Here is a 25810-nt window from a genome sequence, read left to right as displayed (position 1 = left end):
AGAATTTGGCACAACATATACATGTATTCTTTCCAGCTCCGCTTTAATTCTTCCCAGGTATCAACCAGAGAAATAGCATCCTTAAGAAGAATTAAAAGCAGAACCTTTTGCATCCATACCCTATTAGGACAGAAACACCTTCTTAATTTTTCACTTCCCCCATACATGACATTTTGAGATAGCTGAGATTTATATAGGCAGATTTGGCAGCCTTTTCATATTTACTTACACTCAGAGATAAATCAAATCCAGGGCACTCTCTCCAAGAATAAGTTATTTGTTATCTGACTAAGTATGTGTTAGTGGATCAGACATAGGATTTCTATTATAACTATGTTGTTTGGCTATGATTTACTGTGGTAGATGATATTATTTTTCATTCTTGATTATACAGTGTATTCTCTTATTGTCTTATGTATTTCAACACAGTTAGTTACTGGGGAGGGTAAGGGGAGAGGGAGGTGGATTGGTGTTTGACACATTAACCAAAGGAAAGGAACTGAACCCCATCAGCATGAGGAGAGAAAACTTAATCCTGCTAATGTTGAATCAGGAGCAATTAACCTCACCGGGAGTCTGCCAAGAAAAAAAGGCACCTCAGGAGAAAACATGGGCGAAATTCAAATTTATTACTGGATATCTGCATTAATCCTGCAAAAGTCCCTGAAAGCAAAATGTTTAAATACTCTGGATAGTAACTTAACACCCTTCTACCCTCCACTCTGAAGAGGAACTGGATGAGATAACATCATTATGTTCTCAGGGTGCCCTGATTCTTTTAGTGACTTTACTATTCTTGCATTTAGAAGAACAGCATGCAAGCATTACATCTCCTGAGAGAAAGGTAGCTAGCACTATATTATCAACAGATTCTACTTTTAATGAGAAAAGATAGTCTCAGAATCACTCTCTTGCACTTCTTTGTATACCTTTTGACTACGCTGTCTTTTTTTTCAGTTCTGGAAGGTATGAGCTCTCTGAGTCCCAGTGTAGCTTCACACTCGGGTCTTACCTCAGAGTAGTAGATTCCTCTGCCATAAGCAGACTTAAGGTTTCCCTAAGACCACATCTTTTTCATCTTTCATCCAAGCTGACATTGTTTCTCATCCAGAGAAATGCAGGACTGCCGATTCCAAGAATTCAAGTTGTGGTGAGTTACTCCTCTTCAAAAATCAAAACATTAAAAAAATATAACTTCTGTAGCAGCACTAGAAGGGATCTTGTGGAGGGGCACAGGATTGGTTAATTTTTAAGCTTTCCTTCAACAACCAAGAAAGTCAAAGCTATTACAAACCTAAAATTAACTCCAAGAGCAGAGTTTTGGTGAGGATGTGTAATCTCGTAATAAGACTAACTTAGATGCCCATCCTCTTTACTCAAGAATTGTGTACAATAAAACAAATTGCAGCATTTAATAATATGAATCCTTCAGCTCTCCATGGAGCCTACACCATCAGCATCAACAGAAGTGCTAGCATCATCCCCTATAACTTAGCTAGTACAGTCTGGTACTTTGGTACACAACAGTCGCTATATGCTGCAGTAGACAGCACTCTACACACCTGCCTCAATTTCCTTTTTCTTTTTCTTCAGCAAGGCTTATTTTCCTCCTCTTTTTAGGCAAAGAGAGGTTCCTCAACCTGCTCACAGTATGGTACATACTAGGTTTTGCTATTATGAGTAACTAGCGTGCTCTCGATTAACCTGTTCTGTGTTCCTTTTTTTCCTTGATCTGTTTCCTGCAATTTCAAGAACTGATCTAGAAAGATTCAGAAAGTAAAGAAAATATATACCAAGAACCAAAACATTTTTAAGCACGCCTATCTACCAAAGCCATAAAGTATGATAGATGCTTTAAAACTAAGTGTATGTTCGTCTGGCTGCTGGAGACACCGTAGAAGATAAAACACTCCTCTCAATAACAAAAGTGTTAGGGAGAAACTCATATCCTGTGCACTCATGCTGTATTATTTACTGTTTCTATTAAAGTCATTCAGAAAAATCCCTTCAGAAACAGTGCTGTACAAACTCACGTGAAAAGTCACTGCCCTCCGAGCTCATGCTCCAAGAGAAAAATATCAGTTCCTCAGTTCCAACTTAAGTGCCTAATGAAGGCCAGGTTTTCAAACCCCCAGAATCAATGTCTGTGATATGTACAACCAGATTTCAAAGATCTAGATATGCTGAACTACTAAGACTTTTTTTCATCTATCCTCCCCCTGCCCCCCTTCCCTTCCATCCTCTGCCCACCATCAGCTTGGCTTCTTAATTAGCTGCATGATAGAGAACTGAGCTTCAGAAAAATCTGTCATTGTTTGGGTATGCTGGACCCTTCTGACAAGCTAGATCTAAGAAATGCAAACCGTGATGCAGCAAAAGAGGGTCTGAGGTAAAAGGCAGAGGAAACCCAACTCTGATGTGAATGGCAGGTAATTAGACCTAAAGGAAAGAGGAGGAGTATGTTTAAAAATTTACATGATTATGTAAATCAGTCAGCCATTAAAAAAAAAGTAACTGAAAATCACATCAATTATATTGGTGTCTGTGAGCCTCTTTCATCTACCTACTGAAGCTGAATTCTTGCCTCTTCCCCACCTTCCTCTTTCGTTGTGTTGTGTTACTCCACTAACACCGCTGCTGCTGCATTTGTGTTTCAGATATAGGGCACTGTATTTTTGAATACCCCAAGGTTAATCCAAAAGGATGCTTATGCTAGTTCATGATGAAAACCCAGTCATTACTGTATTATCAGCCCAAATTCACTAAGTTATAACGAGTATGTACGATTTCAATGGCCTCAGTAGTACATAGCCATAAGAGCTTGGAATTTTAGCGTGCAACTTCAAGCAACAGATAAAAACACATAACACCCTGACACACACAGAATAAAACTAGATAATATCTCCCATCTTGAGCTAAACCAAGGTGCTAAAGTCATTGGATTCTGCACTTCGCCTCTACAAAGAGCTATTTTCAGGCATTTAGAGGATAAAGGAGCAGCAGTATCTAAGTAAGTAGTGCCATTAGTTTAGCCTGTATTTGCCTTTCAGGACTACAAAATATCACATAGGATTTTCACTTCTTTCTTTAGGAATCATTAAAATATACCTAATAAAAACGATTATTTAAAACTATTTAAGAATAAAACAAAAACTCCTTCTGTATTTTTGTTAGAAGTACAAGTGATGATACCAGAAGTCTTAGGCAGTATTAATTGCTCTTTCACAACTCACTTTCCTAACAAACTGGAAATCTGTTACTTGTTTCAAGCATAGCAGTTGCTCACTTAGCCATAAGTTTCCTACAGTAGCATCAAGGATATCGGCAGTTAGAATAGAAAAGCTGAATTATCGGGGTAGCATCACAGATGATGGTGGGTAAATTAAGCTCATTTAATTTGCCATTTCATGCCAAATCACTTGGCTTGTTTATAAAGTCCACTTCACTGTGGAGCTGAATTTCCCCAGAGTGGAGGTCAATAGGAGTTCTGCAGACAAAATAGTGATACTACCTGCTAGACTACTCCTTCCAGACTAGATCAAACTGATTTTACCTTTATGCTTGAAATCATTTTTATGAATACAAGGAAAGCATTGAAACCTCCTTTCTATTGAAGAGGAAAAGTGCACTGAATGATCTGAGGTGTGAGGACAGTGAAGTACTTTCGCTAGAAATGCAGAAGCATAGCAAAGACAATGATGACAGCAAGACCACTGAAGGGCTACAGGGCTGACCCGCAAAGATTCTGCCAAAATCTTACCATTACCTTTTCTAACAACTCCTGTGAGCTGTAAAAGATGGGTCATTTGGACCAAAACTGAGTTTAATTTATATACACGGTAGTTTAACTGAGATAGTATTGTTTAAACACAGCTCCTTGTTTTCAGGCCTTGCTGCGCTGCAGAGCAGAAACAGGATATAGTTCTTAATGAGATGTGAAACAGATGGTCTTTCCCCTCAATAATACTGAATTTCCATCGCCCTTTCCTACAAGCGATCTCCAGCTTAAAAAGACCTTAAACGCGTTAACGTGCACACCGCCTTTGTAAGGTGAGCGTTCCCTGTCCCGCTGGCGTGGGGAAGCCGTGATGACAGACGCGCCGATTTCCCGGCAGTCACTCAGCAGCATCCCTGCAGCAGGGCTTGGAAGGGAACGCGGCACGCCTGCGCTTTGCACACCACAGATCGCTCTTACTCTTTCTCCCATTATTCCTGCTAAAATAGTGAGCTGTATATCCAAAATCTGAAAGCCTTTGTTCCTTGAAAGCTTGATTAAACTGGTTATGGCTCTGTTGTCATGGTCTGAAAAAATGTACAGACACAGCAGACATGTTTCTGGTTTTAAGTATGGTAACTGTCAGTGTTTATGTTTTTGTTAGCTGGCCTAATTATCGTGTGTCCTCTAAAACTCTCTGCTGTAATTACCACTCACCATACTGACACCTACTGCTAAGGAGAGAGCTGATCAGCTGCAGGATTTCTTTACTCCTGGACCCAGCCAACAAACTGCATGTGACACCAACAGATGTTTCTGGTTTTAAAACAGTGGGAACTTCATGAACTGTTTTCCCCAACCTCCCAGGAGTAAATGCCACCATAGTTGAAAAGTTGGAAACGTTTGTCAGGCACTGAACAAAGCTGCGAACGAATGCTACAGTAATTTACTACTTCTACAGTCCATTTTTTTAAAAAACAGCGGTCGAGGCTACAGAAAAGACCATTAGCAAAAGCAGTACTGTGGGGGTTTTGCCAGTACAGGCTTTGTGTTATCTACATATGTATTACAGCACATGGAGAAACAGCTATGGAGAATATCACTCCAGAGAGTCTTTGTAACTCGGTGTCTTTTGTAAGGGAATGCCCGTTAACTCTCAGGGCTTTTCTGAATTGTGTTTGCAGCATAAAGGGAATAGCTTGGCTCAGATTCCATAGCTGTAACTGTACAGGGAGAGGGGAGGAAAAAATCAATAAGTTCAGTGTAAGCAAGTCAGAGCAACCTTTAAAATAATAAGACAAATCAATTTATTTCACAAATGTCTTTATTTCCAAATGCCATTGTTTGGTGCTTTCTGCTGTCATTGCCCATGACATTTGAGAAAACTTGGCTCTTAGTCATTTAGGTGCAGCAGAAATTATCATGTAACAGCCGTGTGAAAAGATTATACATTCACCTCAGTGAAGATCTGCTGTAACAACCTTGTCCTATGGGGTAAAGAGTGTTTAGGAGGCGGGGGAAGGCAAGAAAGACAAGTTTTAAATATGGACAGAAAAGCCCTACTTTATTGCTATATACAATGAAAAGTAATTACAGAGAAAAATGAAAGCTGCTTCTTGCTGTTAGCAGGAAGAATAAGGGAATTCTGTTCCTTTTTAAAGCTTGGAGTCCATTTTGATATAATTGGTTCCAGAATTATTTATGACATTAATTGCTGCATTATCGACTGCCTGTCAGCTCTTCTGGCAGTTAGTCCATCTTTCTTACCACAGAAAGCCAGCTCAGCCCAAACTAGACTGACAAGCTAATTATACCCATCTTCCCCTTCAATGACAAATGCTGCTCATCGGAAACCTTTCTAGAAATAAGCTTTCATTCTTTCCCCTTTTTCCTGAGCCAGACACAACCGATATCTCAAGGTACAGATCACAGCTGAAACTCTCTGCTCACAGGGCTATTAGCTCTGAACATCTCACTTGAGCCAAAAAACCTAAGCATCTTATGTTATCAAACTGTATGTCATTCCCTGATGCTAGTTTTCAGTGGATGTGCACTGGGCCATAGCTGTCACTCAAAGCCGTGGCAGACGGAGCAAACCTGACTGCATTAGCTGGGCCCTTCTTAACAGCTGAGGCAGGCCTCTGACAGCCATCCCAAGGCTCAGAAGAAAGACTTTGTATTTCCCTCAAGTAAACTTCCAGAATCAATATTTTACAGCTTTTATTTCCCTTTATTCCACAAATGGAGGGTGACATTGCCCAGAAAAAAAATGTTCCTTTGGAGCAAGGAAATCGGGAGTACTGCTGTGAGGGGGGAGACATCCTGGAAAAGAGGGGAAATGCCAGAGGAAAAGGAAGGACCTGGTCAACATGACAATCTCACCTCCATCGGAGCTCAGGATCACGTTAAAGCAGCCTGGCGCCCTGGATGCTTACCTGTTCAGGGCCCCTGCATCGCTGTGCCATAACGTGAGCTGGTGTACACTCTTATACACCACCTAACCCAAAGCCAGGTGCTCTTTTCCATTTTTTAATATTTTACATATAGAGAGAAATATATAATACATTTATTCAGTATTTTATTTGTAACCGTAAGGGTTTTAAGCATCTCTGGGTGGGGTTTTTTTGTTTCTTTTTTTTGAAGATTAGACCCTGGAACACCTATGCTGTGACAGAATCTGTCGATTCTTAACAGATTTGGGTCCCATTCACATAGAGGCCAGAGTAATAAAAATGACGATGATCACAACACCGACCTCGGTATGCACTCCTCAGTATCTATTAATTTGCCCTCCGGTTCCTTGTCTATCGAAGAATTCAAAATGGATGTGGTGGCTGGTAACAGGGCAAGGAGTCAATGTCTCCTCTGGACGGAAACAACCATATACATACCAAATATATACTTCTGTACAGCTGATATAGAGTGAATTTCAGTCCAGTTTTTACAGAACAGGGTTCAGCATTACAACTGGTACTAGCAGACACCCCCTCACAGGTAGTCTCCAAATAAAAAACAAATACTGAATTATACCCCTGCCTAGATGAAGCTCTTTCAGATCAGAGACGAGGGATGCTGGTGGCAGTGCAATGCAAGATAGCTAATCTTACCACTACCTAAACCCGCTATCCAATGCACTCAATCTGACAGCTATCAGCAGCACTAAATTTACTGAAATTGTACTGTGAATTTCAACTAAATAAGATTGAGGTCAATATTTCAACAGGCCTATAGTCAAAAATGGCCATGGACATTGCAGTTGCTGTGGTAACTTCTCATTTTATTCAACAGCACAGTAAGAAGTTGCATGGACCTGCATAAATGGTAAGAATGCCAATTAAAATGACCACAGGGCTGCCTTGATTTACATCCTGTCTTTTTTCATCCTTATTTCAGAAAACACTTGCAGTTCCTTGCTTGGACTGAACGGGCCTCTGGATTTTTTTTTGTGAACACCGAGTTGCCAAGCAAAGCGGGGGTTGTAGCTGAGTAGAAGTCTCGTGCATTTTACACTTTTTCTAGGTAAAGTCCACGGGAAAAACAGCACTGAGTCTGAAGCTTTACAAATTGGCTACTTAAACTACTCCACATCTATAAATCGTGCAGCGCTGTAGGCCATCTTTCTTTAGACACTCTCTTTCATGACAACAAGACCTAGAGGAGAGAATTGAGAACCCGATAAACAGATTAACTGTATGCTAAAATATTGTGGAGAAAGTAAGAAGAAAGGAAGTAGTGTAAACCATCTGCTCAGTGGATGATGCAGCAAAGTTTGTCAGTGCTTTCTGGTTTTCTATTACACATTACAGACTATTGTGAGCAGAAAGCTACTGCATTTATGGGATTCCCAAGATTTTGAAAAGATATGAAGTGTGTCCCTGGTATTGTTATACAATTTTGAGAATCAGACCACTTGTGACAACAAGGATCTCTTCTAAAGTTATGAAATGCAAACATGGCAATTTCACTTTGATTCACAACAGCATGTGCAATATATTATACTTATGTATATTTTGTAAGGTAATTTTAGTTCTAGATCATGCTCATATTAAACACAAATAAAACTACAGTAAAAACAAACAACTACTCATGTGCTTGAAGTAAACTCTGTGAGATGTAAATTGCTTATAAATGCAGCAAGATTCCTTTTTTTTCCGTAGTGCTTGGCATTCTGAGAGCACGTAAACCACCAGGAAGTGATTATTAACATGATATATTATAACTCTACAGGTTTTGTTATTGCTGACTAACCCTAGACTTTTTTTTTCCCTATCATCTATCATTTTTTTCTATCATCTTACTGATCATAATTCAGAGTAGCTGATAGAAAATTGTCTACTTTTTTATGTTTCACTGTTGCAGTGGTCTTTATAAAGCTTATTGACATTAAGCACTAAACACCTTTGCAGAACACTAAATACTCCAAAAGAGAAAAATATGTTTTCCTGTAAAACCATCAGTAAATATATAAAGTAATACTTAGCATGTCAGCATTTCTGCCCAATAGCATAATGAGGTGATAAGTTACTTCAAGAGCACTAAGAATAATAACCTACTGGATTTTCATTTGTTGAGGTTAAATGAATAGCCTTATGCTTTAAAAGAGTACCTTCCACCACCAAAATCAGTGTATGCTTTAAGGACTCATTGACAGCTGAAATAAAGTCACCAGGGCTTGTATACTGGTGACCTTGATAGCTTTTTAGATTAAAACATTTTAAAGGTACATGTACAACAACATTGGTGAGGGAGGAAAAAAAGAAAGCAAATGCCAAGAGATCTAACAGAAGCAAGATGCATTTGTTTTTGACTTCTAATTAATCAAGATAACATCTCTTTCAGCCATTAGACAGTAAAATCAATAACCTGGGCAGTCTGACTGCCAGTTAGACTTATACACCAACACCTATTATTGGCAAAACTGTGATGTATTTAACCATTTCATCCTTTATTATATTAAAAAAGGTAACCAGCCTCTGTGAGAGAGTGCAGGAAAAAGTTCAGCACCACAGTAAGTTGCTTACCCATTCGTCGGCAAATTTCCCACTAGTGCCCCTCCAGATGCTCCTCACTGAAACAGTTTTGTAACTGCTACTTTCCCTTACTGGAGTGACTGTTATAGAAATAAACGAAAACAAAGCACCCCAAACCTCAGCTGCATCACTACCAGATCTCAAGGGAAACTGGAAATTTGATGCTTCTGGGAATCAGTGATACTCTGAGTTAAGCAGAAAATACTACAAATAATGCTGCTATAACAGTGCTGCAGAAAAAGAGATGGCACCTGACCAGAACAAGCGGCAGGTCTCAGAAATCACTACAGTGATTTCATTTCAGAGGCAAGTTAAATGGATTCTTTTACACAAACTGCCTATGGTGAGGTCCTGCAACCTCTTCCCCTGGTCAATAATCCCATTAAGTCCGTGACACTCCTACAAAAGTGCCAAATCTTGAAATCTTTTCTCATTAATTAGCTCATTTCCCAAACAATCTCATTGAATTTAGACTCTTTAATCAATGCAGACAAAAATGCTTAATTCCCAAAAGAAGAAAAGATCCAGTCCATTTTATCTAGTTTTAGGAAGTCTTTCAAGCTTTGACCCATCTTAATTTATGAGGCTTAAAGGGGAAAGCTTTTTCTAAGATTGACATTTTGAAGGCCACAAAAACTTTGGAACTCTACTTTTCACTAGCCAGACAACAAGCGCTGGTATCAAGGCTCCTCAACAGACCAGTAAAAGTAGTAACTCCACTCTGGACCTGCAGTTAAGGCTGCTCCATTAACCTACAGAATCTGGTTGAGAGTGTTGTGACTTACTGCTGCATAGCACAAGATTATTTTCCTTCCTCTTCCCTAGCGAAGACTGTTTTGCAACTGAATCTCTGTTGAACTAAGTTTGCCATTGAAAGTCTTGACTCTACAGATTAAATGCAGAAAGTCATTAAAAAATTTTTTACTTAGAAAGTACAAGTATAGGAAATGACACTATGGAGTGGCTCCAGCAAACTTTACAGGGTTGGTTGTTTTCATTCCTTCCCACAGGTTGCCATTAAAAAAGGTATTGAGCCAAATACGTTCCTAGAAAAGATGGGGTCTTTGTAATCAGGATAGAATAAGCAAAATGCAACATACCTCAACATGTTAAATCAAATTATTGAGCGTATGCATATTTAACAAGGACAATACAAATGGACCAGTAATTATGATATTAAAGTGTTTTCATGCTACATTTGTGTTTTTCTATTCTTCACAGTGATCAGATGTACAGTTAATTGCACTTAATAATGACAATTATGGCTTTATTTTACAATGCAGCAAATTAACTCAATCAGGCATTTCATAATGCATAGGATGCTATGGAAGTTATTATAGCAGAAGAGAAATATTTAAAATCAACATTGCTCTCTAGGGGTCTTTTGACTTATTTTCCTTTGCTGTGCCACCAATCTATTGTACAGCTTGGGGTAACTCCCATTAAGGCAAATGGGAAATCCCCAGCTTACATAAATCCTCTAGAATTATCTGGCAGAAAAGAAAACTGAGTTTCTGTTGCAGAGAGAAATAATGAATTTATATCGCTATCAAGTATGCAAACAGGTTCTGCAATGACACAAAAATGAGTGGATGGAATCCAACATGACAATTTGAATGAAGAGTTTCTCTCCTGCACTTTAGTCTAGTTTCCTTGGGATGATAGCTCATTTATGATAGAGGGAAAGAATAACCACGTCCTGTCTTCAACAGAAAGATTATGCACAATGAAGACAGAAACTTAGGAATAGGCTTTCTGCCACAACCTTAACTCTGCCCTGTGGAATACAGTTACTACCAAAGATCATTAAACACTTATACATGACTTATAAAGATTGCCAACTATAGCCACCAATATTAGAAAAACTGTTTCAAAAAATATTTTTCTACTCACTGTGTCCTTTTATACTGTTCATCACTGTCATTACTGTAAAAGAATGAGGCATTGCCCATGCCTTTTCCCCTCTACACCTTTCTTGTTACTAGTTTAATTTTCTGTTGTTACCTTCTAATGTTGCTGTGTGTAGGAATGTAATACATACAAAAGCTTTTGTTGGAGAAGATAGGTGTGCATCCACAACATTTCAGCAACTGGAGCAGCTTAACAGGAGGACTTCACAGCGTCACCAAAAAGAGCAAAGAACCTACCATCTTAGCTCACGCCACACTCTCCCGTTCCAAGTCTTTTGCGCATTGATGTCCATGACACAGAAATGGTGCACAGCCTCAGCAAAGCAATTTCAAATGTTATTCTCTGCCAGCAATGAAGCCACCTTGTGCCACTGTAAATGGGGACAAAGGGATGTGGTTTGCCTCTTAAGATGCAACTCGACTTGTCACAGAACAGGCCTGATTTACATTTATGCTGTTAGACCCAGCTGAAACATGACCAAGGCTTACTTCCTCTGTGAGGGGCCATTAAGAAAGATACATTACCTGGGTTTTGCTCTGGTATCCCTGCAGGCCTCGACTGAAGATCTTCCAGGAGGAGAATTTTGGAGGTGAGCCCAATGTTCCATGGGAGCTCCAATTTACCTGTCGTATGCAGAAAGGACAGACCTTCAAGCTAATCTATTTTCCTCTTCACTGGTACTGAGGGGCACTATCTGCCCTACACAGAGAGTCTCTGTGGGCAAGCCAGCAGCTACCTGCTCTGTTCCTCAGCAACACAGGTGCCTGCTGCAACCTCCCCACTGAACTATGAGCCTCACCATTCTCTAATTTAGACACAGGAAGAGGTTCACCAGGTGAATACCTCATTAACACACTCTCCAAGGCATAAGGAATCATGTGAAATGGAGAAGTCCAATTCTGAGCATCCTTTTCTTCCAGAAGGCAACCAAGTCGACCAAGTTTGAATGTCAGTGTAGCTAGTCTTAAGGCTGTCAAAGGCAGAACCTCAAAACGTTCAGAGTTTGGGTCTAAGTTAGCATGCTAACTTGACTTCTCCTAAAGCTATAGCTTTTTTAAGAGGGAGAAAAAAAGGGGTCTTTTGGGATATATTGTTTTCATATTTCTGACTCAGAATACAAATATAGCAATATATGTTTTTTACGATGTTTTCAAGCTTTTGGCTCTGCTGTTGGATGCAAAGATAAAGAGAAAAAAGACTGTTTAGAAAATATTTTTGAACTTCAGACAACAAAACAATACAACATTCCTTCCCCAAAATGCGATGGATAGATGGGTGGTAACAAATATATTTGTCAATCCTCTAATAAAACTACACAAAAAATGTGTATATTAAACACATTCCTTCACTGAACCTTCCCTTCCACCACCATAAAGTCTATAATGTTATGGATATCTTACAAGTCTGTTTTAACATACAGAAGGAATGTCAAGGAATGTTAAACCCATGCTTGATTTATCACTATGCCTAGGTAGGCAAAAGATTTAAGTAGAAACCAGTCCAATAGCCTGTAGGTACCACTGACTTTTTAATACAAAAGATATGGGTTTTTTTCAACTTCAACTTGCCAGGGGATTTGCATTATCAGAGGCTGATTGTATTTGGAAAATGCTAAAACTGAATCCTCTGTATTTACCTCCCAGGCTGCTAAATGGAAAGGTATCTCCTATGTTAAACTGGAAGTTAGATGAGGAGCAGGTACTCATCCCCTGCAATCAATGACAAGCTAATAGGCTGCTGACTATAAATTCTCTGGAAACCTAGATGCGAAGCTCTTGATTCAAGTGATCTGTGCTGCAGTCCTTGAGCCATTGCAGACAATCAGTTTTATTTACACAAACTTTTTGGGCCAGCATTAAAAGATGCACTACTTGAAAGAAGATGTCAACATAACTTAAAAAGAATGTTATTTTATGCTGCCTGCACCTCAACTTTACAAGGATATAATCAGAAATGAAGGTTGTAAAATATCCAGAGGTAGTACAATCAATAAATTATCAACTCTTTGGTACAATAATCATCATTATTGGCTGGATTCTAAGCTAGTGTAAATAAATAACATGGGCCATGCACAACAAGTTGCTTCAACAGTGGTAGAAGCCTTTTTGTCTTTATATGTTTTGATTATTAAGGAGTATCTTTGTCAAGTCAGTGCTATTTCTGAGTAAACAGTTCATGTATTTGGGTCACCCTTAGAGAAAGCTTGAAAGACTTATCCTTCTGACTTGGGGGAAAATTGCAGAAAGAAAGGGTGCTGACCTCCTGTCTGTCTACTTGGTGGCTGGTAAATGTTAGCACAGCTTGATAATATCAATTAGACTAGGAAGCTTTATTTTAAGTTTTTTGAACTATCACTACTGCCTGTGTCCATTTGTCTTTTTTATTCTCTAGATGTGCCATGACAAGGATTAAATGCGACACACACCAAACTTTGAATGTCCCGCAGCCAGTTCCAATGGCTTGGATGCTGTCATTTCGAGCTACATCAGGAACAGTGGCTCAATGGCTGCATCTGTGACACATGTCAGAAACTTTTAAATGTCTGCTCTTTTTTTTATCAGGATGCTTATGTATCCTAGCTAGGGAAGAGATGACATTTTGTGTTTGGGTGGAACTTGTTGTGGTTCCCTCTTCCTGCCTCCTCTAACTGTCAGCCTGAGTTTCCCCTAAACATATCAAAATACAGACAAATAAACCTTGTCATTTAGAAATATATTCAGTAGTAACCATGCTTGAAAACAATGTTTTAGGAGGAACTTGGGCACATTTTCTCATAGAATGATGCGCTACACAAAACACAGCGCTAGGCTATTTCTGACCTTTGTTATGTGCCGCCTTAGAAGATTGATGTGCACAACTCAGATACAAATGAATTCCTTAACATTTCAGTTCTTTTTCCATTAAAGTGGAATAATTTGGCATATAAAATACACAGTGTATCAGGGTGTTTTTTTCAAGGATTGGAAGAATTAACATTTTGATAAGAATATATAGTTTAAGGGTAGAAAATGGATCTGCTAATGGACACTAAGGGGTCTCAGGGCGGGACTCCAGGAGTTGAAAACACAATTCAGAAGAAGAGGAGAGCAGTCTTGTATCATTATAATTCATTTAAAATAAATACATGTCATTTTTAAGATCAGATTGGGATTTCTTTGTCTTTCAGAATTTAAGAAAAAAAAAAAAAAGCCTAAAACCCTGGACTCCTTGATTATGACATTTTCCCTTTGGGTTTAATTGATATAATAAATAGTCATTTTTCTTCCTTTTCCCTGGGCAGCCTGAGTTCTTCAGATTCTCCTGGAGTTATTTGTGACTGTGTATGGGCAGCCAGACATGTTTCACACAGTTAAACACTGTGTAATTTTACTCTGGGGCTCTCTTTGCCCATTTCAACTGGCCATGTTTCAGCTGGATTTGACTAGCAGTTGGACTTAAAAAATTTTATCATCTTAAAATAATTATTTGGGCTCCTGGTTAAACTTATTTAAAAAAAAAAATAAGAAGAGAAATGCAATGATGGCACTTGAGCTTGCACATACGTGCAAACATGTAGTTTAATCTTGTTTTTTGAAAATATATCATATATGTCCATTTCCCTGCTAGTCCTAGAGGGATCCCAGAGAGATGGATTGCTTTTTAGGGGAAGCATTCTGCCTATTTACAGCTGACTGTGGAGAAAGCTGGGCTCAGATGGAAGATGCTCATTTAGCAGAGGGTAACCTGAGACACTGCAGAGGGCATTGCCAAACCTTCAAGTAAAATGCAGCCACTCTCCCTCTGGAAGGTTGAGCATTCCAGTCATCAGTGCTGCACCCAGTCTTTGTTGGGTATCCAACACACCGTACATTCAATCCTGACATTCGGGCCCCCAGTTTTTTTGTTTTGGTTTTCCTCTGAGGCACTGCTTCACCATTTATTTCATTGCTAGGCGAAAGACCATAATTCCAAACATAAAAATTCCTTAACTTCTATTAAACTCCAGGTAAGTTACTTTAAAAGCCAATGCTTCTGCAGTCACCTTTTCTTTGCTGCACTGAAGGCTACATGAAAAAGTTAATACCAAAAAATAACTGGAACTATCACTGCACACAGTCAAGAATTTACGTTAGCATTCTGTATAATTTGGGAATCAGTGAGTGAGTAGCAGAGAGAAAGGTGGGCAGAGCCAGAATATATTTATTAACCTCAATTACACAGCGATGGTTAGGTAAGGATAAACAAGATTCCCATAACAAGATGTTATTACAATAGAGCTGGGAATGTTTTAGTTAACTAAGCCTCAGCATCCTCTCAGGTAAGGTTATATTAGCTATATTATTCCAAAAGGGAAACTAAGACATATATTTTCATTTTAGTAACTTTTAAAAGTAAACCACTGAAATAGGCACAAACTGAAACCACCTATCCTGTCTCATAGTCCTGAAATCTACTTTTCTACCTTCCTGTAAAACATTCATTAGCAGTCTGCAGGTCTAGAGCATTTGTTCAGATTTCAAAAAATTTCAGTGAAGCTGGCTTTCCTGTTAGGCAAAATGTGAACTGCTAAGCCTCAAAACCCAAATGGCAAATGTAGCAGAATGCCTTATAGACTAAATCCTTCTCATTTTTGAGAAAAAACACAAACCAAACCCATCAGACATCACTAAATGCTTACGTATAATTAATTTTGGAATAGATTAAAATTTTGTAAAATAATACTAATTTCTATGTTGATAGATAACAGAATGTTTCCACTATGTAAAGCTCCAGAAATTTATCAGCCACCAGCTGCTTCAGAACTAATGAATCTGGGCTTCTTTCTTAGCACGGGTGATAGACACTCATTTTTTATATCACATATTTTGATTTCTTATGTCAAAGGCCCTGCTTTAATGTGTATTTTGATGCCCCATAAGAAAATGCAAACCATTCCAGCATGAAGCTGAAACTTGTGCTTGCTTCTATATTGCCACTAAGTACTTCTTGGTGAAAAAGTGAATGTACAAATGGAGCAAAACATTCAAAGGCACAGCATCCTATTCCTGGCTTTGTTAGTTTAAGGCAGACCTCTATTTTCTCTTTTTCAACTGGGTGTGTATTCCTATATTTTGTGATATTTGCTCCTACTGCCATTGATGTTGAAAGCTTTGCCACTGACATGAATGGAAAGAGGATAAGACTCAGAATGTGCTTATGATATAAACTTGTGATTAACAGTAACAGCTGGTAGGTTTTTTCTACTCTTAAGCCTCATAAATACAGCTGAAAAAGCATTTATCTGAAAGTGGAAAATAAGGGCTTAGCTAGAACTGTGCAAACCTTTCATAATGAAACCCAGAACTAGCCTGATTTGGGAGAGTTGCTAGAGGTTTGACATTCAGGCCAGGTTTGCTAACCCCTCAGTGAACGTAGCTGATTTACAGTTTCAGATGAAAACCACATACAGCTCAGTAGTGGTTTTGGCTGAATGATGCTTTCAGCTTTTGCTCAAACTTGAAACTTATTGGGTGTGAACCCACAATAACCAAAACTTATAAAAAAGAAAAAAAAAAAAAAAGACTGGCATGAGCACCACATGGACAGAAACCACCCAAGACTGTCAGAAACACAAGTACCGCAAGCAATAGCTGGGGGAAGGTATGCTAGGCATTACAGATGTTGACATCTTGCAGCTCCACCGTCATCTGAAGTAACGGCCAAAGAGGTGTGTAATCAGTGGAGCTCAAGGTAACCATATCAGGCACCAGTTGATAACTGTAGTTTATCCAAATAATTTCCCAGTGCACTGACATTTCCATTGCCTTTTATAATATGTGCATTGTATAGTAGGTGGTGATTTGGTGGTTTGGGAAGTAGCCAAGGAAGGAGACTCAAAGTATAGTGAACTTTCTCCCAAAATTGATGTTGAAATTTGGCTACCTGAAACACATTACAAGTCATGCTTAAATCAGTAGGGTATTAAAAAGGAAATGACTCTTGAGCAGAGAAGTTTTGCTTTTCCCTCTCCTGCATTGTAATCCTCTGACCAGCCCTAAATCGACTACTAAGCTAAAGGAAATTAAAGAAAAGATGAATAAAAAAATCTCAAGCTGGGCCAAATTCATCCCCAGCGTAGCTTAGCTCAAGTAGAGTTAAATCAATGGAGTTCCACCAGGGATGAATTTGGCTTATTGTCAAAAGGAAATGAAGCAACTGTGCCCTCATTTACAGCTATCAACTTAAACAGAAATTTCATTATATGGGAATTTCTGAAAACAATTCCTAGGTAAAAGAAAATTGCTAAGGTTGAATAGCACGTGTGTTTGAAAATTCCCTGAAGTCCACAACCGTCTGCTTACTCGGTAGATACACTGAATGCTAGATAATTGAGTGCACACATTGTTTCAAAGGTCTTATAAAATCAGAGAAGCCTATAAAATGAACAAGCAGATTGTCTTCAGAAATCTCCTTCCTTTGTTTTCCCTATATTGAATCTTAAATATTCAATTGCAAAAATAGTGTTAATTCAAAAGTAGGAGGGCAATTGCAGATAAAAATTATGCCAGCAATATCAATCTCAGGTACCTTGATTTTCCCCATTCAAATGAAAATTAATGTAGAATTTCTTAAGTTGCACTCTTCTGCCACTGATTTTCTCCAGAGTATGATCTGAAGAGATCCTGTGAAGCTCCTCTTTACTTCCAAATATAATACTGAATTGAAACTTACATATAATACTGACATTTCCAAACAGATTCCTTTCTATATATTTTATTATAAAACTATAATACCATAAGGATTTATTTCTGTTCTAAGAGGATCTATGGAATTGTGGATGAGAGGTGAGACGATCTGTTAAAAAACTTTTGGATTAAGATATAACTAGGTTTAAAAAACCCTTGACTTTACAGTTTCATTTTTGAATTGGCGGCAAAACTTTCAATCAGAATGCAAAATATTTGCAAGAAATTTTAAACTTGTGCTGGGGGGATGTTTTGAAGACATTTAGGAACTTGCTCTCACAGTCCAAACATTGCATGTAATGTGATAACATAGAATATATTTTACATTAAAAGCTATGAACACAACTAACCTAGAACTAAACATATTTTCCAAGACGCTGTTCCCTTAAAATGCTAAGGATGCTGAGATGATGATGATATTTTGTGAATGTGCCATGACCACGACTTAGCTTGTCCTTACAAATATCTGCTCCTTGAAGGCTTGTGAAAATCCTGATCTGAAACCTTAATCTAATTGTCAGCAACTCTAAGAAAGGGTCAGCTTCAGGTTGACAACACCACCAGAGGCAAGTCCATCAGAGTCACCTAACCTAAAAGGTAACTTTCAGAAAGATTCAGCTGCTTTAGTACCGCATATGGAAAATATATTAATTCTACCAGCTTTGATGAAGTAAGAGTGCTGGGTATATCCTGAACATTCTCACATAACAAACGCCAAAGAAAATACCCTTAAGACTTCTTAAGAACAGGTTATAAATGATTGGAAGAAGCCATTTTTCTTGGCATTTTTCTTCAAGTAAAACGAGCATTAACTGCAGGTAAGACACTCTCTAACCACCTAATACTGCTAGAGTGGCATAAGGAAATCAAAGGCTATGTCATTTGTTCACAGACACAGGCTAACTCCAAGAAGGCTCCAAACTAGAAGGCATAGGACATCTTGGTCCTTCAAGCCATTTAGACATGTTTGTGTGTAACAATGCTCACCTGTCACACAGAGTTGTTAGCATAGGCATGGTCCCACAGTAGCATCTTTAGATGGTTGTTTTCTCACAATCATATCTTGTTTGTTTTGTTTTATTCCCGTTACTAGGAGTAGAAAGGAATGCAGAAAACAGTTTTTAACTAAACAGCAGAAAAAGACTAGTCAGTGAGATGTAACAGTTACCAGGTGTACATATAAAAACGCTGAAAAAGCAAACTATTCATTTCAATTGTTATACTACAAGCAGTGAAGCAGAAATTTCACTTTAAAAACAAAAGGGGAGCACTTACCTATTTCGTGCCATCGCTTGCTTGCAGAGCGATGACATGGCAATTGAAGCAGACAAGGACACAGCCAGAGATCTTTAGGAACAGGGGACACCAGCTAGCAAGCCATGCAAGACCCCTGACTTCATATCACCTGATCCACTGTCAGTTTGCCCAGACTGAACCTGCAAATGGATACTTAGCAATCTAAGTGCCAAACATACAGCCTCAATCTTGGCTATACGGTTACACCTCTGCAAAGGTGAATTACATTTCTTTCTTTGCCAACATATGCCAACCATTTAACAAAGACAGACAGACAGTTGTACACAGAGTAAAGAGAGGAAACTTTCCCAAACTGGGCAAGCAGAGACTCATGTGCCAACTATCACACCACATAAAGAAGAAATATGTGGTAAGACTCAGTCTGAGTCAGTGTAAAATGGGCTGATTCAGAACCTCACCACAAAGGCTGCATCTAGCAAAGTTCTGCTGGGGGTAAACATTTCCCAACATACTCATATTGTTGGCAGGAATAAAAAATTTCAGTATATCCACTGGCAGCAAGTGAACCCTGTAATTTTCAAAAGCACAGACAGGTTTGTTTCTTTCTTCTGACTGAAATGGGAGCAACATAAGACCAACATACAGTGATTTTTCATTTGCAAAGAAGATGTGAGAACTGAACATTCAACAGTCATGTAATGCTCTGCTCAAAGAACCAAATATATTAAAAACGGAGCTGCATACCAGCCTTCCAATACTAGTAACCCTAACTCCCATGGATAATAATGTTGACTTCAAAGGGACTCACAGTTTGAGTAAAGCAAATACTAGGATAAGTATTGTGAGACTCAGCCCTAACAAAGGAGAAAAAAGTGGTTTCAGTAGTAACATACTTTCATCAATCCCATAAATCATTTACACATGCAACACATGCAATTAGAGCCAGTTTGCTCTAAAGTTAGGTCTGTGTATCCATAACAGTAGGATTTTCACTGAAGGTGATTTATCTTTAAAATTTCACTTCAATATTGTAGTTTGGATTTTTTTCTTATTTTAAATGAAAAGGTTAGGAATTAACATTTTCAACACATAAAATTAGGAATGCACTCAGCACAGCTACTACAGGCAGCTCCTAGTAAAACCATTCGCCTCCTAGTCTTCATTTGTGAAGACTTGATGTCTGCCAAAAGCCAAAGTACTGGTTATCACAAGACTGAACATAAGACTGAAGTTTGGATATATTTTTTAAAAAAATTGTACTATTTGAAGATTACTTATTCAAGCACACCTTGGATCTCAAACCCTATTAACCATCAAGAAACACGGCTGGCCAAAACTTTTCTTGTGACAACCCAAAGAACTAAGAATGCAGTGGTTCCTTGGAAAGATGCACATTTTAAAATCCTTATAGTTTTGTAGGCAAATATTTTATTTTTAATAGCCTAGTTAATCTTGAGAAGGAAAGATGTGCCATGTTTGGAGAAGGGGGAGTAAAGGAGAGAGAGTGGAATCTCTTCTTAGATTACTTTATTGCAATTTTCATCCTAAATGATACTCAGTTCAGTTAAGAAATTCAGGCACAGTTCCCACTGAGGAAAGAACTAAGTGTAGATAGCAGCCCCAGGTTTGAAAAGTTTGCCATCTCTTAAAACAGAACTTCAGCAGAAGACACCTGAAAATAAACTGTTCTGCATATTAAAAAAGAATTATGTTAGCATAAACAGTAATAAACATCCATGCTTGCTTTTAAATAGTATCCTAATACATGTTAGTAATATAAAATAATTATTCATAGATTATCCTTTTGATTTTCCAGAATCAGTGACATTTAGTGTGAATTCCCTTTGAGAAAATTTTAATTAGGGCTTTACCATATTTAACTATAGGTATATGATCCCCCAAGTGAAAACAAAAACCAAAATGGAAGAGACTTTGATCACATCTCATTCCAAAAATATTTTTGCCTCCAAAGCTTTGCTGGGAAGAAAACACTCCTGAAAATGATACAAATGGTTTTGACATTAGGAAAAGTAAACAAGCAAAATAAAGATGGAAAAATCATGCGGTCAGTTTGCAAGTGCTGTTTATTGTTTGAGGCAGGGTTAAAGCCTTTTATAAAGACAAGAACATATATGTGACCAGACTGAAAGTGACATTAGGTTATTCTAAACACCCCTATTCAGAACCCTGCTGCTTGTAATATGCCATGACCAAAATCTGTGGAGGCTTCAAAACAGACAATACGATATGAACAAACTAGGATTGCTGTTATTTTGGTAGCCAAGAGAGACGACAAGTGCCCTAAATATTTCTAATTATATTTTTGATTTAAAAAAGAGGCATGTAGTTTTCCTTTATCTAATATCTCCTAGGACTTCTAATGTGAATTGGCATTTCATTTGTAGTCTTGCATGACATTAGCAGAGGCATTACAAGTGGCCAAAACGCACTTTCCAGACACCAATTTGTGTCACAAACAGCTCAGAGCTCAATATGAACCACAGGTGGTGTGAACTGGATCGTTCTATGTTCATCACTGATTTTAAGTATCTGTTAAAGATTTATTATAGACTTTCAGAGTGAGTGAAGGCTTCCATTTACTAAGTAAGGCCTAGAACATTCAAGCCAGCAGCAAGCTTTCCTTTGTCACCCTGCCAGTGTCTCATTCTTTTCCATCGGTCAAACCTGATTTCGTGATTGGCTTCAATATCCAGTTCACTTCCACCTGCAACACTAGCTGATAATAGCCCCCCAAAAGTAGGCAACTTCTAAAAACTGACATTTTTTCAACCAGGAAAGTGAATAAAGACCACCAAGTAATTTCAAACAAGCCAAGAACAGCCGGACAGTGATGGCTCTCAACTGGGACCAATATGTACAGGTTTGGAACAGCCCAGACGTCAGAATTTTTGCGTACTCCTTGGCCAATCGCATTGTGTCTAGTAGCACTCAACACAATACATGTATGAAGTATTGGGATCTTTTTTCACAGTAACAAGTTCATGATTCTAAATATGTCCAAAACGTTTATCAGAAAAGCAGGAAATATGCTGTGCATTACTATTTTTTCCACTGAAAATTTGACATAGCCTTTCTTACACAGACATCAAAAGGGATTAATCAGAACTCTTCTCTATAACATATTAGTAAAGCTGTTAATTATGTTAATTCTATCAGTTACTTTTATTGACTTTTTTTCCCCTCTGAATAATCATATCCATCTGGTGGCAATTTTATTTTAGATCACTCTTTTTAAGCACTTTTTTCTTTCCAAATTTAAGCATTTCATTCTAGATGTAACCTCTGTACAAGCTGAAAATATCTTGTGCAATAAACCAGGAATAATACACACTGTCAATATCACAACTGAGGGCTTCTTCCAAGTATATACAGTTAAGCTGTGCCACTATTCTACAGCATTAAAAAATGGTCGCTTTTCTGAAGGTCAGAGTTAGTGAATGTTGAGATGTAATTTAAGAATTAGCAAATTTTTTTTGTCTGCAAAATTGCTTAAATCCTTTTCCTTTGCATATAAACAAATATACCCATTGATAGTACTTTGCATGGCTGAAATATTTTCAGGATATACTTTTTCCCTGTTGAAAGAAAAAATAATCCATCTAGGCTTATTCGGGAGTGAAGGGAGGACACCAAACAGAAAAACAACACTGTGAAAGGATTTGTGTAAGCATGTCTGAGATGATAGAAACACAACCACTTAATTCACAGGGAAAAAAATAAGAACAGATAAGGGCTTTTTCATCTGAAATTATAGTGTCTCTATTTTATAAACACCTTGATATCACTGGCCACTTTCGCTCAACAGGCAAGCTGGAGATAAACGCGCTGCCTTTGCTAAGGCACCGACCGATGGAGCATGCTCACTGAAGCCCCAGGTGTGACCCCTGCTCTTCTGCGAGCAGCAATTGGACCAGGCAATCCATCACGGTGCTCCTCCTGTCAGGCCGGGTGCTCGGCTGCAGCTGTCTGTCACACTGGTGGATGGAACCTGCTTAAAGGCAATCATGTCAATCTCTATGTGACTACTCAGACTAAGATAGAAGGATGATCTTGACAGGCTTGGCAAGTCAGCAGAAGGCACTAGAGGACTTTAGTTACATGCTTAAAATTTAGATGCAATTTGTGCTTCTTATGTGGAGGGAGCGAAGAGGCACGAAACAACGCTGTGTTTTATAGCTGGTCGTCTCGGATGAATCTGTTGCCCTCAGAATGCTTTCCGTAGTAAATGTAGCGGCATTTTCCCAAAATGCCTACAATAAAAAGGAAATTAATTACAGTTAGGACAGCAGTGGCATAATACACAACTAAAGCACATAACTAGGGAAATTTGAAGGAGGGAAGGGAACAGTTTTCCTTTGTCCTGCAAAAGAAAGTTTGTGCATTTGAAATATTCAGTATTACCCTTTCAATTGGCAGGTTTGAATCCACTGGGAAAACACATGTTCAAATACCTGCACAACCTATCCTGTTAAACATACATCCACAAGTGTCTTCAAAATGGAATGACATAACACTGAAACATCATACACTGTATTTTAAATCACAGTACCTCTCTCCTGCTTTTGAAAACCAGAAAATCTGGGTTGAAGTTACATTTTGTACTCTCTACAAAACCCTGCTACATGTTTACAGGGTTTTCCTGATAATTAAAACCAAAAAGAAAAAAGCAGCAAATAGTTACAGTTTAATGTGGATCCAGGAAAAACCTTTCAAACCTTCACAAAGTCATCCTGCAAGCACCTAAAGCCATGCCTGCTTTGCAGTGGCGGAGAACTGAGGTGACCAGCTGAAATCCACACGCAAATCACCGACAGACGTAGGCTAGAACTTGGGACTTCCTAACGGTTAGCCCTCCAGACTCCAGCATTTTTCCCAGACATACAAATAAACATTTAGTAAAAACATTTCCAAAGTAGCTCTCCAAACAACATCCCATAAGCAAGATGCAATTATAAATTATGCTGACCATCGGTACGTAGAGGATGCATAAAAAAATTAGCCAGAACAGTGCTTTTGGGAGACAAGGCACATTTTTCTGAGTGGGTACAGCTGGCAAGATGCCTGAGGAAGCCTTAACTGCTGTGGGTGAGACACACATACCTGCAGATCTCACTACCTTATTCAAAAGCATCCCCTCTGGTGGTACTAAGTGGTATGTGAAAGCGTAAGTTCACAGTCACATCCCACCTGTGAACATCCTCAAAGATGCTAAATTTTACTAGCAGAGTTGTTCTTTATGCCCCCAGGCACACATAGTCAAATTAAAGTCATCTCCCATGCACGGAAGAAAGGTGAAAGAGTCTCCTCTACCTTGAGAGTGTCTTAACACAGCAATCACTGAAGTACCTAGCTCAGCCCCATAAGGGCAAACATAACCTAGCCCAAAGGAGGCAAACACTGCCTCACATAAAGGGTGAAGACGGGGGAGGAGCAGATCCTCAATTCATTGCTGTTTTAGCTTTCCAGGACTCAAATAGAAAATACTGTGCTCACCTGCAGTATGAATTAAGTATGCAAGCTTTTATACTCTGCATCTATTTTTCCAGTATAGTGTGCATCAGATAAGCAACTAAAGCCTTGGAAGGCATGGGCTGTGCAAGATTAATGTTAACCCATGCTCTTCTTTCCTTCTAAGACATCAGGATAGTAACACATTCCTATGGAAAAAAAAAAAAAATTGATAGGCCTGTCATTTGTTGTGAAAAACACATTCCTCTTCAGGATAACACAAATGGGGACTATATGGTGCAGTGCCTGATCCCTTTCCCCTCCTCCACGGAGCTTTCTTCAATAATTTCAATTTCAGTAATTTCACTAGTGGAGCAGTTTCCACATTCAAGGGATGATATTATCATTCCTAAACAAGTGTCTAACGAAAAGCAAGTTTTTTTCCCCCTAAACAGATGATATTCCAAGTCAAACTGCAGCAGGCATTAGGTTGGTAACAAGGCCATTTAGAGCTCTAATGTAAAGGATACGAACAGTTTATTAATGGCATTCTTCAGACTCCTTTTTCACTGGCATTGATAAAAGTCTTGTTTGAGGTCTGCCGCATTTCTTAAGGACTGGAAGCAAGACTGTTTATAGAGATGCTGGTGAGAGAGTGCTGTTTGATGAATGCTGGAGACTGTAGCTAGGTGTCAGCGCTTAGAAAATGAGGCAAGGACATGAGGTATTAATATTGTCAATGATCTCTTGACAGGAAAACAGATACTGCATTCACAGTCAGATTTAAATAGACATCAAGTGCATTAATGACAAAAGGGCAGACTTCAAACAAAGGGGGCTGTATGGTGCTGCGCTGAGCCAGTCTCCGAGCTGGCAATAACCTGATCTGAAAAGACACTGTCAGGACTACAGACAGGCCCGGGATTGTGTGCGGTGACAGAAAACAGAGATGCTGACAGAGATACCGGTGCCATATTATGCCAAGTATATTCTAACACTGTCTCCAGCCCTAACTAAATCTGACATCATTTCCTATCGCTTATAGTATCCTCCACTGCTCCGGCAGAATATTTCTCCCCAGACATCATTACAAACTCCACTGTAGTTTTAAAGTTACTGGCAGGCCTGCGCTGTCGTGGAGGCTGGGTCTAGAGGCCTAAGGATAACCTCAGTCAATCTAAATTTGGAGTTTGCTGGAGAAGTGCTCTCATTTTCACTGATATCTCAGCTACTTGAGGTGATCTGAACGCTAAAGTGTGAGGAGCTGTCACCTTGAATAAAATCCTTAAAGTAAAGACGCTCAGTTCCCGGGATGTTCAGCAAAGATGTCGGACAGTCTGGCAGCAGGAAATGAAATCCAGCTGCTGCTGCTCGCCTGGGGATAAAGGTGCTTGGGCTAGTGACAGTTAAAGTCAGCTGAAATTTTTGACCTCCTGCAGCCTACAATTGTTTAAATTAAGGAAGTGTTGTCTCCACAGAGATTCCCTACCCAGGCACACAGCTGTGATTCCATTGCCAGGCATATTACACGCACCGCTCAGAGAGTCTTGATAAAAGCACGGTTGAAAATGTTGCCATGAGACTTTATTTATCATGAAGGTTATTTGTAAAACAATAATCTTGCTCATAAATTAAATGCGGTGACTGGTCGTTTTTTTGTTTTGTTTTGTTTTCCCTCCCCATTTCCCACCTCCCTTTGGCAACCGCAGAAAACTCAGAGAACT

General features: G+C 38.8%; 1 protein-coding gene across 1 annotated transcript in view; it reads right to left on the bottom strand.

Moving 5' to 3' along the window:
• Nucleotides 1–20508: 20508 nt before the first annotated feature.
• Nucleotides 20509–25810, bottom strand: part of LRMDA (leucine rich melanocyte differentiation associated) — a 696410-nt gene continuing 691108 nt past the window's right edge. The window contains exon 7 of the mRNA XM_075505150.1: nucleotides 20509–22888. Within this exon, the coding sequence (XP_075361265.1) occupies nucleotides 22809–22888 (80 nt within the window). The 3' untranslated portion in view covers nucleotides 20509–22808. The remainder of the gene's footprint in view (nucleotides 22889–25810) is intronic.

This window comes from Mycteria americana, chromosome 6 (assembly GCF_035582795.1).
Source record: "Mycteria americana isolate JAX WOST 10 ecotype Jacksonville Zoo and Gardens chromosome 6, USCA_MyAme_1.0, whole genome shotgun sequence".
In the NCBI taxonomy this organism is placed as follows: domain Eukaryota; kingdom Metazoa; phylum Chordata; class Aves; order Ciconiiformes; family Ciconiidae; genus Mycteria; species Mycteria americana.
Note: the sequence above shows the minus strand (reverse complement) of the source record. Positions and strands in the feature narration are given on the sequence as shown.